Source organism: Dendropsophus ebraccatus, chromosome 4 (assembly GCF_027789765.1).
Source record: "Dendropsophus ebraccatus isolate aDenEbr1 chromosome 4, aDenEbr1.pat, whole genome shotgun sequence".
In the NCBI taxonomy this organism is placed as follows: domain Eukaryota; kingdom Metazoa; phylum Chordata; class Amphibia; order Anura; family Hylidae; genus Dendropsophus; species Dendropsophus ebraccatus.
This window is the reverse complement of record NC_091457.1, coordinates 32,388,284-32,403,647: the sequence shown is the minus strand read 5'-3', so window position 1 is coordinate 32,403,647 and position 15,364 is coordinate 32,388,284. Positions and strand designations below refer to the sequence as shown.

The 15,364-nt window shown below is 40.6% G+C and overlaps 2 protein-coding genes across 3 annotated transcripts in view; one reads left to right on the top strand and one right to left on the bottom strand.

Annotated features, from left to right (window-relative positions):
* The window catches only part of MACROD1 (mono-ADP ribosylhydrolase 1), a 561,289-nt gene that overhangs the window by 326,663 nt on the left and 219,262 nt on the right, over positions 1-15,364 (top strand). The gene's annotated exons all lie outside the window — the stretch shown is intronic.
* Positions 4,241-6,663, bottom strand: FLRT1 (fibronectin leucine rich transmembrane protein 1). Its single transcript, XM_069968251.1, has one exon. The coding sequence runs from the start codon at positions 6,661-6,663 to the stop codon at positions 4,630-4,632; it is 2,034 nt and encodes a 677-aa protein (XP_069824352.1). The 3' UTR covers positions 4,241-4,629.

Below are 15,364 nucleotides of genomic sequence, written 5' to 3'. Positions count from 1 at the left end.
GCTTCTGAAGGCAGATTTTTTTTGGACACGTTACAATTGAGCAATCGGCTGACAGATGCACATTTGCTTGTTCATTGGCTGATCCGTGGTCAGATTACACAGGGCAGTATCTGCCTGATTTGACAAAAAATTATCATCTTGTGTAATAAGGTCTTAGGTCCAGCATTCTTTGCCAATTTATTGCATAATATAACTTTATAGCAGGTGGCGCTCCATTATATTGTATGCAGATTTTTACATCTCTTCCATAGATATACAGTTAAAGTGGTTATCCCATCATTGGACATTTTACTGTGCCCTCCTATGGACAACATTGTCCCCAGACACTAGAGGTGGCCATACACCTTCAATAACTGATGGCCAGATAAACATTCTGCTTTCAGTTTCCTCTCCTGTCCTCATGCCTTTCTCTCCATACACAGGAGTTTTTATTACTAAGAGGAGGGGTGAGCTGCAGCCAGACCAATGTGACTGCAGCTTATCTTCCCAAGAGCAAAGGGGTCAAGTTTCCATCACGTCTGAGCACTTTCTCCACTGACATGATCTGCTGGTGGAAGGTCGGGAGAGCTTTATACACCCTATACCCTCGTGGTGGGTTTAACCAACAAAAATGTAGGGTCTATGGGGACCTTAGAACTTGTTCTTGTTCTCTTGCTCAACACTTTTAAACAGAGGACAAACTAAATGAAGGAGATTTTGTGTTAATCTAAATTAAATGAGGTCAGAGAGAGTGTGGCATGGATGAGCCCATTGTGGTAAAATGAAATCAAATAGTGCTTATGTAGTCACACTGCACAGGGCTAAAAGGAGCACTACTATAGTGAAATAGCAGCCTGTAGACTGCGCAGGCTCGTCCTAAAGTATGAAGAAACACAGGAGGATGTAACCCAAGAAAAACAAAGTACACAACCACAGCATGGAGTTTTTGGGGGGTGATTTTTCTGAAATAGATTATATATAAATATATTTTTTCTACTTGGGTATAGTGTGACATGGTAAGCATGTGGTATTATCCCTTTAAATAGTCAAATTCTGGTTGTGTGTAGATGCCAACAGAAGCGGCTTAGGAGCTTATTCCATAAGGTTAATACATTGAACTCAGTATTAAATCAGTATGCAACACACATCTAGCTTGCTGTAGTGGTAAGTACACAGAATGATACCCTGTAAATCGAAGCAGGTGTTTTAGAACTCTTTATCAGAAACACAGAGCTACAACTACTATAGAGATATATTAAGAAATTGATTTTCACAGAATTTTGGACCCTTTTAGAGATGCTCGTTCACTCCTTGAATGTGAACTACTAAACACCCATAGCTTCCAGACCATGCAGCAGTCACGCCACAGGCCTGTCTTCTGCCAAGCTAGCCATTCCTGTTAGGTAATACCCTAAGGTGTTTGCTCTTATAATTATTTATGCTGTGTTGACACATTGCATTTATTTTACGTTTGTGTTTTTTACTTGATTTTGACACTATTTTCTGTGAATTACACAATCACTAATTGTATTGCAATTTGATGGAATCTCTGCAAAAAATAGTGTTTTTTTTACTGTGATTGCTCAGTTCGTTACAAAAATAGCAACAAAATCGCTGCAAGAATTCACTGCATTATTCACGCAAAATAAAAACCATGTGTAAACAGTCTTATTCCCTACATCTGTGCACTCTTCTATGAGCATTGGTTAATGGAGCTGTTTATCTGGCCCTGAAACCAGCAGTCATTTCACCAATATAGAATAACTTATGACAGTAGTTTTATGAGTCTTCCTTTCATTTTCTTGAATCTGTACACTTGAAAGAGTCCATAAAGTAACCCATGATCAAGGGTCTGGGCTATGTCTTCTTCATACATATTCTTTGTTTCTATCTTTAGTAAAGATAGTACAAGGTTTACACAGTAGCAGTATATAGAGCACCAGGGATTGTATGGCTAAACTCATACAAATTTATCAAACATGGTGTAAAGTGAAACTGGCTCAGTTGCCCCTAGCAACCAATGAGATTCCACCTTTTATTTTCCAAAGAGTCTGTGAGGAATGAAAGGTGGAATCTGATTGGTTGCTAGGGGCAACTGAGCCAGTTTTACTTTACACCATGTTTGATAAATCTCCCCCAAAGTGACCTCACATTCAATGTATATAACATCACACCAGCAGCATACAGACGAATACCCGAGCTGGGTCTATTGAGTTTATTAGACCGAACATGGTGACATTTGGTCCATTTCTGAACATGTCCCTCAAAATAATAGCAGATGGTCATAAATGTACTGGATGTAAGTATACACTCACATACCTATTCACCAGTATGGTGACCAATAACCTGAACATAGATCACTTTAGTAGGGTGAATGCAGAGTGGAAATGGTGGGGGTGGGGGGGTCTGGTAAATGGAGTTCTCTCCTCTGGTTCTCTACTTTACATGTGGAAATGTCATGTAATTATTGTATAGGAAGCAGTGCTATTCTGATAAAAGAAAACACATAACTAAAATATCTGCCAACACGTTTGGTTTCATCTGTGATATTACACATTGTCATCAGTATTTTCCCACCCCCTCTCCTGTTATAACTGGTGAGAAATTTGCATTACCCTCCCAAATATATTTCCTCCCATCGTTTTTCTGCTGTTTTCCACTTTCACATTTCAGCTCCCTTCCACAGGTTGCAGATAGAGTTTCTCTAGCGGAAGAGAACTGCAAATTGCTTGTTAATATAAAGCCGGCAGCAAATAAAGACAAATCAGCGAGAAAAGAAAATGAATGCTAGGACGGGAGTCGTACCGACGTTCCTGGTCTCTCGTGGTGACTTTTGCCGTAATACATGGGGTCAGCTTGCTGATGACTTTATTACAAGACACAGACTAGGTATTGGCTTAGAGCTTCAGGGACCCAAAGCAGACATGTTCTGGATGACAATGACAAGAATGCTAACCACCAAACCATGTTCAGGATTATAAAACCGGGACCGCACCCTCCTGGTCCATGGCTTTTATCCGATATCGTAGGTCAGCCCAATTCACTTGACAAGTGATGCATGAAATCTGAATAATTCCATATCAGACCATTATAAATAACAAGAATTTACTCTGGAAGCCACATTACCAAATAATCATTTATCTATTATTATCCTATATAAAATTATGAAGATAATGTAATGAAAAACATCATTGCCAGTACATAGCAATAAGGCACCTTCCAAGCTACCTGCATTGTTTTAGTTGGAAGCAGAAAGCAATAGGACTTTGCATGTTCGCGTGAAGGATGCTCCTTACAGAGTCTGCTACTGAGTGAATTTCACTGGCTTTATGGCTGGCACAGGAAAGGTCAGGTGCTGCCTCTTTCACATATATTGTAATTTTTTTTTCTTTCGTTTGCACATAAGTTATATATATATATGTGATCCTTCACCACCTTACCTAGCTGACATTACATTCATTATAATCTCTACCTAGGGAATACAAAATAATCCTACGAATGAACAGTAGATATTATGTAACCATACTAAACGTAGCCTATGCAATCCTAGGTACTCTGCATAGACTATACATATTGTCCATCAACACTCTATGCATTCTTTTCAGTTGATATTGCATATACCTTTAACTAAGAATCTGACCATTCCCAGGTAGAACAGAAAGCAAGAACATTAAGAATTTTTTTTTTCATTTTTTTCCTAAAAAAAAATAAAAATACCTGTTTAGATGAATGAGAGTGGCCTGTGGTATAGGCAGAGCTGTCATTCACTGCCTAAATAACCAACCCATGATTCTTGCGGTCAGGTAGTGGAGTGTATGATACATTGGGATACTGAACACGTATAAATTACCATCACACGCTACAGATATCTGCTGAAGGATCTGAGTGTCAGTAAGGGTTTCCACAGAGAGTGAATAAAAAGTCTATTGTATATAAAGTCTGTCGTAGGTAACATTTCAATTATTCTCTGCTTCACAACTAGTTTTCTATCATTCAGTTCAAATTAAATTTTTGGAAATGAATGCAAGTTCACTAGAAATCTGTGAAAACTCATTTGCAATTAGAAAAAAAAGCTCTCTCATCTGTAGAATTAGTTGCCTTCTTATTTTGCCATTTATTTCCACGAGTGATAAAATAAAATGTAAAAAACAAAAACATAAGCGAAAAAAAAAAACTTGCAGAGAAAAATATATATACGGACTTATTGTGAGAGATGTAAAACAAATATTCATTGCACCATGTCTTCATTTTCACCCTGAATTTAACAAAAGTAAAAGAAAGAAGAATTGTCAAGTTATATGCAAATTGTAGCCAAGTGCTCCAATCTCTCTGAAATTATGTCCTTGTTCTAAAATGGTTGAAACTTCTGTATTAAAGTAATTGCGTTCTCCCGCCACCCTTCCAGTTTGCAGGATATGGAGTACTGCATGTCTTGTCCTTAAATTCTTCTTAATTCTCAGGTTTTGGGATATGAATATTGGTATTTTCCTTTTCTACAAATTATCCCATAGTTTATTGTTTGTGTCATAACTTAAGTTTACTTATATATCTAATTCTTTCTCTTACACTGTTAGGAATCTTGTGGGCACCAGGAGAACCAGAGATTTTACTATGGGAAGGAATCTGGTCAGTCCAAGAAGTAATGGTTCATCATGTATAGGAGTAGTCTGTGTCAGGAATACCACCATCTCTGTATCCCCTGTGAGTGCCATAACCTATCGTATGGGTACTTTTGTAAAGACTGGTACCATTAGATGGGAATATAGTATGGATCACATACTCCTCCTTGGCTTTGTGAGGATTTATTGGTAGCATTTGAAGCCCTGGTCCTCTTATCTCCAATATAGAGTTATCTTTCTTGGTTCCAGATTCAATATAATCGTCTTTCTTTCGGCTTCCCCGACTGCAGGCCCTTTCACGGGTCAGTAATTGCCCAGCTCGATGGACATACCAGCAGATTGATGCTAAGATGAGGAAAAGGAAGACAAGTGTGACAGCCCCACCTATTATACCCGCCAGAGGTAAACCAGCCAGGGGATCAGCATTTTGTTCTCGATTAAGTGTAGTAGTAGGGCCATAGACATCTCCTGTCTCTGCCTTGGCACATACAGGTGACTCATCTGTAAGATAGGTGTTCCCTGTTTCCATTGATACCATACAGATAATGTAGGTAGATCTGGGTTCCAGGGCAGTTAACAAATACTCTGTCTTGTCTCCTTGCACCAAGGTTTCTGTTATAGAGCCAACAGCTGGGCTATGACCTAGTCTCAACCAGCTCAGACGGAAAGAACTGGCTGGAACAGAGGACTTCCAAGTAATGCGAATACTGTCAGCTGTCAGGGGTTTGACACTAATCACCAAAGACTTTGTCCCTGTTCCGGTTTCCATAGGGTAATCCAGATTGGAATCTGGCAAACGAATACCTGGCCTTTTAGACTTGAGAGTAAACAGGGAGCCTTGGGGAGGAGTAGTGACAGAAGGACTTGCAGGAGTTGCTCGTGCAGATGCTACATTGCTCTGGGGACCTCCTTCAAAACATTCATCCATCTCGTGAGTGATGTCTTTGATGGCCATGCCCCTAACTTTCTCAGGACCCTGACACATTAGACCCCGTACATTGACAACGGAGGCTCTAGCCTTAACCCAGTCACGTAGCCAAATAAGATTGCAACCACAAAACCAGGGATTATTCCTGAGGAGGAGTTGGCTCAGGTTCTCTAGGTCATCAAAAAGGCCACGAGGGAGTGCAGTAAGGTTATTGTTGGAGAGATCCAGTCTCTGTAGTTGCCTCATCTTTGACAGTGTATTATAGGGTATATGCGTGATGGCATTGTCCTGTAAATACAGCTTCTGTAGATGAGTACTGGGTAGGTTTACAGGTGGAGCAGCTAATGAATTTCTTACCAAGGACAGCTCTGTCAAATTTTGGAGGCGGCTAAATGTGTCATCTGCGATGCGCTGATTTGCCAGGAGATTGCCATCAAGCACTAACCTCCGCAAATTGTTGAGTCCCTTGAAGGCATGAAGTGGAATGGTAGAAATGCGATTATCATCTAATCTTAGCTCTTCCAAAGTGTGTGGCAAACCATTGGGAATGCTGCTGAGATGGTTGCGTGAAAGGAAAAGCAATCGAAGTTGACGACTATCTAGAAAGGCATCATCTTCAATGCTGACGGTCGACACAGAGTTGTCATCTAAGTGAAGCTTCTCTATGAGTGGTATACGGGAAAGAGCATCCCGTGTCACACTGCGAATGTTATTATCTTGGAGGTGAAGTTCTCTAAGAGAACGGGGAAGGTTGAGTGGGAACTCATCTAAGTCGTTCTCATACAAATAGATAACTCTAACATTTGTTTTAGTTTTCAGCTCTGGTGGGACTCCAGCATTGTTGATCTGATTGTTCTGGAGGTAGAGGGTGGTTGCATCATCTGGAATCTCAGCTGGGATAGACGTCAGGCCTCGGTCATTACAATAGATGAAACCATTGTCACAGCGACATACATAGGGACAATTGGTGCTATCTATTACTTCTGTCAAAAATGCAATAAGTCCATAACACAGGAATAGCCAATCACGTAAGTCCAAGGTAGCTGTAGTCATAGCAACTGTGGTAGCAGTCACAGTTGTAGTGGCTGCTGCTGAGGCAGCTGCCGCAGTGGTGGTGGTGGTTGTGGTGACCGTCATTGTTGTTGCTCAGTCTTCCAAATCACAACTATGTTTAACAGTTCTAATGAATCTGGATAGATTCCTGTAGAAAAAAAACAAAAACAAAAAAATAATAATTAGAAGCTACATAAGGGTATAACCATAGCTGTCAGTCTCTAATACAATAAGACTCATTGGCCCAGATTTACTAAAACAGTTAATTTACTAAACAGATTTATCACAGATTTATCACAGTTATGGTGCGTTTACACAGAGAGATTTATTTAAAAGATTTTTAAAGCCAAAGCCAGGAATGTATTTGAAAAGAGGAGAAATCTCAGTCTTTCCTTTATGACCTGTTCTCTGTTTATAGTCTGTTCCTGGCTTTGGCTTCAAAGATCTGTCAGATAAATCTCTCTGTGTAAACGCACCCTTAGGCCATGTTCACACTACGTAAAACTTCGGCCGTAGTTCTCGCCGCAGAACTACGGCCGTAGTTTTGGGGGTGGAACATTGCCTTATTTTTAATGGGATCCCGGCCGGAGCGTACACACATCGCATGCGCTCCGGCCGGGATACCATGCGGCGCCGGAAAAAACTGACATGTCAGTTTTCTGCGGTCGGAATTCAGTGAATTCCGGCCGCAGAAAGACCTCTCAGTTCACACAGTGAAGCAAGCGCTCCGGCCGCTCGCTTCACTGTGGGCTATGGGAAGCTCTGATGCGGGCGTGCGCGCTGATCAGAGCTCCGCGGCCAGAAAGATCACCCGTCCGGTACTTAAGTACCGGCCGGGATGATCCAGGCTGAGACCGGCCGTTCCGTGACCCGGCCGGGGTCACGGAACGGCCGGGTGTTCACGTTTTGTGAACATAGCCTTACTCTGGATGATCTAAAGATGGTCTAGCTTAAGTTTCGACCAACTTTTGGTCGGTATCCAGGATAAGAATAAGCATAGCTGCTTTCTTCCAAAACCAACACCGCGGCTGTTTGTGTGTGGTATTACCACCTGGCTCCATTCACTGTAATTAAACTGCAGTTCCAAACCCAAACTTAGGGCAAGGGTGGCACTGTTTCTGCAAGAAAGCAGCTATGTTTATTTTCATCTTGGTTAACCCCCTTTACATTATTTCAGAATTTGTTGCATGGTGTGTCATCTAAAGCAATGTCCCTATTCCTGAGGTAACGCTTCGAGTAAGTCTGTTATGTCACATAATAACGCACAATAACTGAGTTACTCCCAAAACTACTGACTGTTGAGATATAATGTCCCTGTTGCCTCCCTGCCTTTTATTCAAAGTAGTCGAAGCCCAGATAGTATTTCATACATGTAGCATGTATATCTCTGGTCACACAGCAAGCGGTATGGTGAGCGTTACTTTTGCTTAGATTGTCAGCTCTGCAGGGTAGGATTCCCCATACGGTGTAGCCAGTTATCCTTATACTACATCTGTTTTCTCTGCAGGCACACTAGATTGCCCGTGCGAATCACAGTGGCCGCATTTTGCTCCACATAAAAGCAAATTAATAAGTGAAGAGACGCAGAAGATGAAGTGATTATAATGTGTGAGGAAGTTCTGAGAGTGATTTTTAAGCGCATGATTGTAAAAGCAAGTCCATCTTTTGACTTACATAATAGCTTCTCCAAGCCATCTCAGCTGGGAGATTAAAGCCTGCGTCACCGGCATTATGATGGAAATCACATTCTGATAATGATTGAGCCCTTCTCGAGCCCTCTGAGATCTGCATAATATAACTCTCTGCACAATAGACTGGTACCTTGCCAAACTTTAGAAAATCAGCCTCAACTTATCGTCTATTTAGTGGGTTAATAACATGATAACCTTTAAGCTTAATGAAAACCATTTCTAACATATTAAATGCTAAAACCAGAGACAAGTTATTTACTGATACTACATTAATGTGTGAGAGAAAGGACATTCTGCCACAATACTATATCTGGTATTTAACCAGAGAATAAGACTTTAAACGGATTTTCCAATGAAAATATTTATCACCTCCCCGCTGTATATATAAATGATAATAGCTGGGGGTCCGAGGGGGGCCGCGGCAACCCCGCTTTGAACCGCTATGATCCTGGCTGCTATTACATGCAATTGCGGAGGGGCGATCCGACCAACTTACGCAGCCAGCCCTGCGCTGATTGCGGCTTGGTGATCTATAGATCTGAACTGCAACAGCCCAGAGTAATACAGCACTGATCAAATGGTTCAGTGCTGTATTATGTATATTACATTGATCTATATGATGGATTAGTGTAGTTGTATTAGAAGTCACATCAAATCCAGAAAAATTGTAAAAAGAGTAATCAAAAAGTCGCATATATGCAGGCAAGCTACCAATAGAAAATATAGATCATGGCACTTCACACAGCCCCATAGACCTATAAATAAAAGCATTATAAGCATGGTAATAGGGCAATTTTAAGAAACATTTCATTTTTTAAAAAGGTTTACATTTTTTAATTTAATTTTTTAAATTTTCATCAAATAAAATAAAAGTTATACAAGTTACATATTGTTGTAATCGTACCAATTTGAGGAACATAGATAACATGTCAGTTTTACCATAGGGCAACACAAACACAAACCCTCCCAAATAAAAGAAAATTTATTTTATTTTCAATTTCTCAGCGCAAATAATTTTTTCCCGATTTTGCATATTTTATGGACAAATTAAGTCTGTCAGTGCAAAGTACAATTAGCGGCGCAAAAAATAAGGGTTCATTTGGGTCTGTAGGTAAAAAAAAGAAACAAAAGTGCTATGGCCTTTTAAACATGAGGAGCAAAAAATGAAAGCGCAAAAGCCAAAATTAGTCCTCCTGTCCTAAAGTGTTTAATCCCGCGGCATAGCATGTAGTCATCTGGGCGGCTCCCCGTCCGCGTCTATTCACTGCTCTCTTCCCGTCAGCACTCTCGACAGGGATGAGTGACAAGCAGAGAGGCCTGTTACTGGGGCCTCTCCCTGTCAATCATCCCTGCCAAGCGCACTGACAAGGGAAAGAGCGGTGACTAGACACGGATGGTGCTACCCAGATGACTACCGACTGCACGTGGGGGATTAAACTCCATTTTCTCGGGTATAAAGCTGCTGCTGTAGCCTCAGAAGGTACATGCTACAAGCTGCACAGGAGCTTTATACAGTGCTGCAGGGAACCAAATAAGCCCAATTGGGCTGATTGGTTACCTTTAAGGGCATTGTACCTTAAGGGTAGCTTCACACACACCGCATCGCAGCAGATTTTCTGCTGCGGATTCGCAGCAGATCCCCAGCAGATTTGATCTAAATAACAACACAGCATCAAATTTGCACCATCAAATCTGCTGCAGATCTGCTGCGGTCCTGTACGTGTGAATGAACCCTTAATATCACAAGGTAGCTTTGTAGCTGGAGAGGGGGGGCAGTTTAACAACCAGAACACCCCACAGTGGTAGACACAATGGGCTATTCATTTTGCTTAATCATTGATTAATATAAAGCTCACATATTTAACAAAAAGAGGTTCTGCAGCAGCCGAGGATTTATTATAAGCATTTATTACAATATACTCACCTATCCATGTTTCTGTGACTTCTTTCATTAGCCGCCTTATTGGTGGCTCTGGTAGAAGGTTCAGACAGCACTTTGTCAGACTATAACACACTTCTACCAGCCAATTGGTGATTAGGGTAGTGCAGCCAATCTATGAGCTTGGCTTTCTGTAAATCAGCTCTGTCCTTTCCTCCTTACTAGCTACTGTTTCTTGTATACTACCAGATATCCTTGTGGATTGCAAACCCTGAATTCTGACCAGGCTTCCATCTTGCTAATCTTCTGGATTAAAAGGTTTATTCCAAGATTAAAAATATCCAGTGGACAGTGGATAACTGGCTGACTGATGGGGGTCAAACCAGTCATGGAAACGGACGTCAAATGTCCCTCAAGAGAATACAGCGGCAGCACACATGCTTGGCCGCCACTTCATTCAGTACACAGTAATGATTGGATGTCCCATAGAGAGTGAATGGAGCTGTGGCTTAGCATGTGCACTGCTGCTCCATTCACTTGGGAGACCTTAACTGTTGCTATGATCTGTGGGTATCCTCTGGCCTTATTTCCGATATTTATCGTATCCTTGGTTCGTACTCAGGTGAGGCACTAATACATGACCAAGTGGGAAACACTGTTGGGAAGGACACTACCTCCTGAATGCTGGTGAGCTATCTGGAATAGAGTGGCCACTTTCTCAATATGTACCACCTATAAGGAATCCCATTATAAAGTACTGATGTTTTGGTACCACACACCAGAGTTGCTCCACAGGCTATATCCTTTAGTGTCTCCGCTACGCTGGAGGTGTTCTAGAGAGTTGGGTTCCCAACTTCACATTTTTTGGGAGCGCGAGCTTGTGCGGCTCTTCTGGTTGGAGGTCTGTGAGATGTCCTCGGTGGTCCTTGGGGTCGGAATCTCTAGAGATCCAAGCCTTTGTCTCCTTAACCTCTTCCCCAAAACACTTCGGAAAAAGCAAGCTAAACTGTTATTGGTCCTTCTGACTGCCGCAAAGTCCCCTATCGCCAGATGTTGCAAGCAAACTGCTCCTCCTTCAATCCAACATTTCAGAGCTAGAGTTCGGGAATTTCGTATTAAGTATTAAGTATTTTTTTAGGACAATAACTGCATTACCTGCCGAACAGACCCCAGGACAGATCTTGCAGTAAAAGCAGCTATTCGAAGGTACAAGTGGTTTTGGGGGGTCAGATTGTGGGTACAGAGTCGCTTTAAGCTTGCAATGCTTTTCAGCATTGATTGGTAGTTGGTGTAGCGCATTTTGAGAAAAGAAAGATGAGTTGTGATTGGTTGCTATCTGATACATTTTAGTTTCGGACAGATTGATAAATCTGGGCCACAGTTTTTATTCTTATCGTGTATAGTTACTCTTCCTTCTGCTAGACTCTGACTTAAGAGTTAGACTCTGTTCTGAGTTAGAGAGGTCCTCTGGTCATAACTGTCTGGCTGTTATTCATTCACACACAATTGTCACATTTGCAGCTCCTCAGTAGAAAGATGGGCTAAGCGAGACAAGTGTGGAGTGATAGTGTCCCATCAATAGATCACGCAGTCCACTGCTATATCCAGTAGGTACAGAAAAAGGACGGATGAACCCACAGCCCAGTTCATTAATAAGTATGTTGAAAGTATAAATGTCTTTTTGACCCTCCTAGAAGTTAAATTTGCCAAGAAATAATTCTAAGAAGGTGTTGAGCAAAGTGGACAACCAATTTCAATGGTTATTGAAGGAAAGGCTGCATACCTGAAAGGAAGCTTTATGTTACACCATCAAAGATAATGGTAAGCTTTTCAGATGCTCAAATAGGTAGAGAATAAAACTAGATTCTTACAGAACAGAAAGGTATTCTACTTTAAAATACAGAAGAATCAAATGAAAAACTAGAAGAAAAGACATATAGCCCCATGGCGGCATCATAAATGGGGCCAGATCTGTCTACCTGTTTAAAGTATTCAAAGAGCAAATAGCTGATAGAAATAAGTAAATTTGCTCCAGTATGATGGTTTATTCATTCCCCAGAGTCAAATCCGCAAATGTTCCTTTCGCTCTCTCCCTTCTGTATCCTGGGATTACAGTGAAAGACTTGGAAACCATCTCACAGTGTCAATAGTCTGCTCTCCGAGCTCAGTCTTTAATCTCTGCACTGCAATAAGAGCTTGCAGCAAGTTGTCCCTGACGGGTCAGACCTGGAGGCTTACTTACCCCATCACTATTGATAGCGGCCCGTTCTTACGCTCCTGCGGGATGTATTAACCTCTCACCTCCACGGCTAGCTAAATAACAATTTTCTGTTACTGAAGCTATCATCTATACTACTTTCTTAATATTGTATGAGCTGGGGGGGGGGGGGGGGGGGGTTATACCATTATTCATTTACTGGGGCTCCAGCATACAATTGTTAGTGTCAATGGGTTACTGAATGTGTGCTGTGTGTAGTTGGTTCCATCATTTTTTTATGGACTGAGCACATTATAAACAACGTGTATATTTTGTTGTGTAGAATACAATAAGTCTAGACTAATGGCCAGTTGCCTCCATTCGTTCATTGTATTAAAGGTCAATTTGCAGTCCTCCAGGCATTGGTATAAATCACTAATTTCTGCATTGGTAGTAATACTTGTCCAATGTAAATGCACAAAAAGATGAGAGTTTATCATTGATCTTCATCGATTTTTCGGCCATAAAATTTATCATTATTGGTAGCATGATTGCGGCATGATGCTTGTGGTGACATTTACACAAGGCGTTGCTAGAGCCTTCAGTTATCTGTTTTCTATTATGGCACTGATTCTGGTGACCACCCCCAGAACACAGAAGCAGATCCGCAGGTCAGTGGTGTAGAGAATATCTATCTATCTATCTATCTATCTATCTATCTATCTATCTATCTATCTCTCTATCTATCATAACAGAATTTAAACCTACCTGAGATAAACATATATCTATAATAATAATAATAATAATAATAATAATAATAAGGGAAATACTAAAAGGGCGGACTAGATAAACCCAGTGGTCTTTTTCTGCCAACAATCTTCTTTGTTTCTAACTATCTGTCTGCTGGTGCGGATTGCAGGTGCCAGCGGGCCCAGGTCCTGACTTCAGACCGATGAATATAGTAGAAGAAAGTCTGCGGCACACCAGGTAACGGTGAAGTAACTGTGATTTATTTGATTAAGTGCAGCAATCCATAGACGCAACGTTTCGGTGGTTTCTCACCACCATTTTCAACGCTTGAAAATGGTGGTGAGACACCACCGAAACGTTGCATCTATGGATTGCTGCACTTTATCAAATAAATCACAGTTACTTCACCGTTACCTGGTGTGCCGCGGACTTTCTTCTACTATCTATCTATCTATCTATCTATCTATCTATCTATCTATCTATCTATCTGTCTGTCTGTCTGTCTATCTATCTTTCTATCTATCTCATATCTATCTATCTATCTATCTATCTATCTATCTATCTATCTATCTATCTATCTGTGCACTTATAAAATGCAACAAATAAGTTCAGCCAGTAGACATGAATTAAGGACACAATTATTGTTAACTAAATGTACTTAGTAAAATATACCATGGTCTGGTGTGGATATATATATATATATATATATATATACTGACTAGAGCAAGTTGACTGTTTCAAAAGTTCTAATTCTGATGACTAATAAAACCCATTTGATCACTCCTTTCACCCCTCCACCTTCAGAATAATTGAATTCATTCAGCCCTCCCTTTATTTTTCCAGCCATTAATTTTAAATCAGGAACATTAATTTTACGCTTCCCTTCCATTACATGTACAACCCTTGTATTCTGTCTCAGTTTTGCCTTCTGTCATTGCTGGAGATCTTTAGACCTGAATTGCTAATGAGTTCAGTTTTGGAGACCTCACCTTCAGAAAGATCTATACACCAAGTAAAGAACATTGTAGTAAATGCTGCATAAAGGCGCAATGCCATCACATTTACATACAGCAAGAGATAAAAGGCTACACTTTCACATATAAATAGAAGCATTTCTTATCTTTGGTATCAGAAAAGTAACCATTATGGTACTATATGGAAAAATCTCAATTTGAACCAAAATTGCTTTAACAGCCAATACTGAGATCTATTTATATCCATGATGGTATCTATAACAAGAGAGCATCTCTTACATCCAGAGTATAGAGGGTTTCTACATAAACATGGAGAGGGGTTCTTTACTGTATGGGCAGTGACTCTATGGAACTCTCTGCCCGAGGAGGATGTCATGTTGAACTAGGTCAAAGGGGACCTAGATACATTAAGGTTTTGAGTCAAAACTTTTGACACATGGGTTTTTTGGGGCAGCCCAGTGGTTGGCCCTACATTCTTGCAGTGCTGAGGTTCAAACCCACCATGAGCTTTAATGTTTTCTCCATGTTTGTGTGTTTCCTTTGTGTGCTTTGGTTTCCTCTCATAACCTAAAATACAATGAAAGGCTATGTTCCCAGTTTGGGAACATAGAGGGAAAAGGTGGTCTTTTCGTAATATAGATTGCTGCTAATAATAATCGTGATCAATATTTGTGGCCCTCTATATCATGAGACTGTTGACTTTCTCCAATATGTTTCCAAAGTAGGAACTTGACCATAGGTGAATCTGGAAATTAGATGGTAAATCCTAATAGAACTGTCCTTATATTACTTGGAAAGACCAGACCCAATGCCTTTCCTGTGATCCCTGGTAAAGGGGGTCCTATCTCCAGTGGTTGTCTCTAGCATATTTTTTGTAGGGACAATACTATACTGATATAAAGTTTTGCAGTACATAGAGGAGAACAAGCCAGATAGGAATCTAGCTCCACAGATTCACAAATTATTATCCATTTGATGTCACCTCTAACAGATATCATTAAAGTTTACAATCAGGAAAGTATATTTCACTGGATCCTAAGTGCTCAAACAAAAGTTCATGCTCTGTAACTAGATGCTCAGGAAAATATATAGTTGTGTACCACAGTCAAAAAAAAAGCTGGAGATTATTACATAAAGAGCAAAATAATTCTTCCATAGCTGGAATAAAAGCTCAGAAGGCGAGTATAACAATTTAATGAAACTTGTCATCAGGAGAGGGGTCATATAAAGTAAAACCTGTGTGGATGGCCGCCATTTAATGGCAAATATTTGCTGTTATTTTAAAACAACGGCT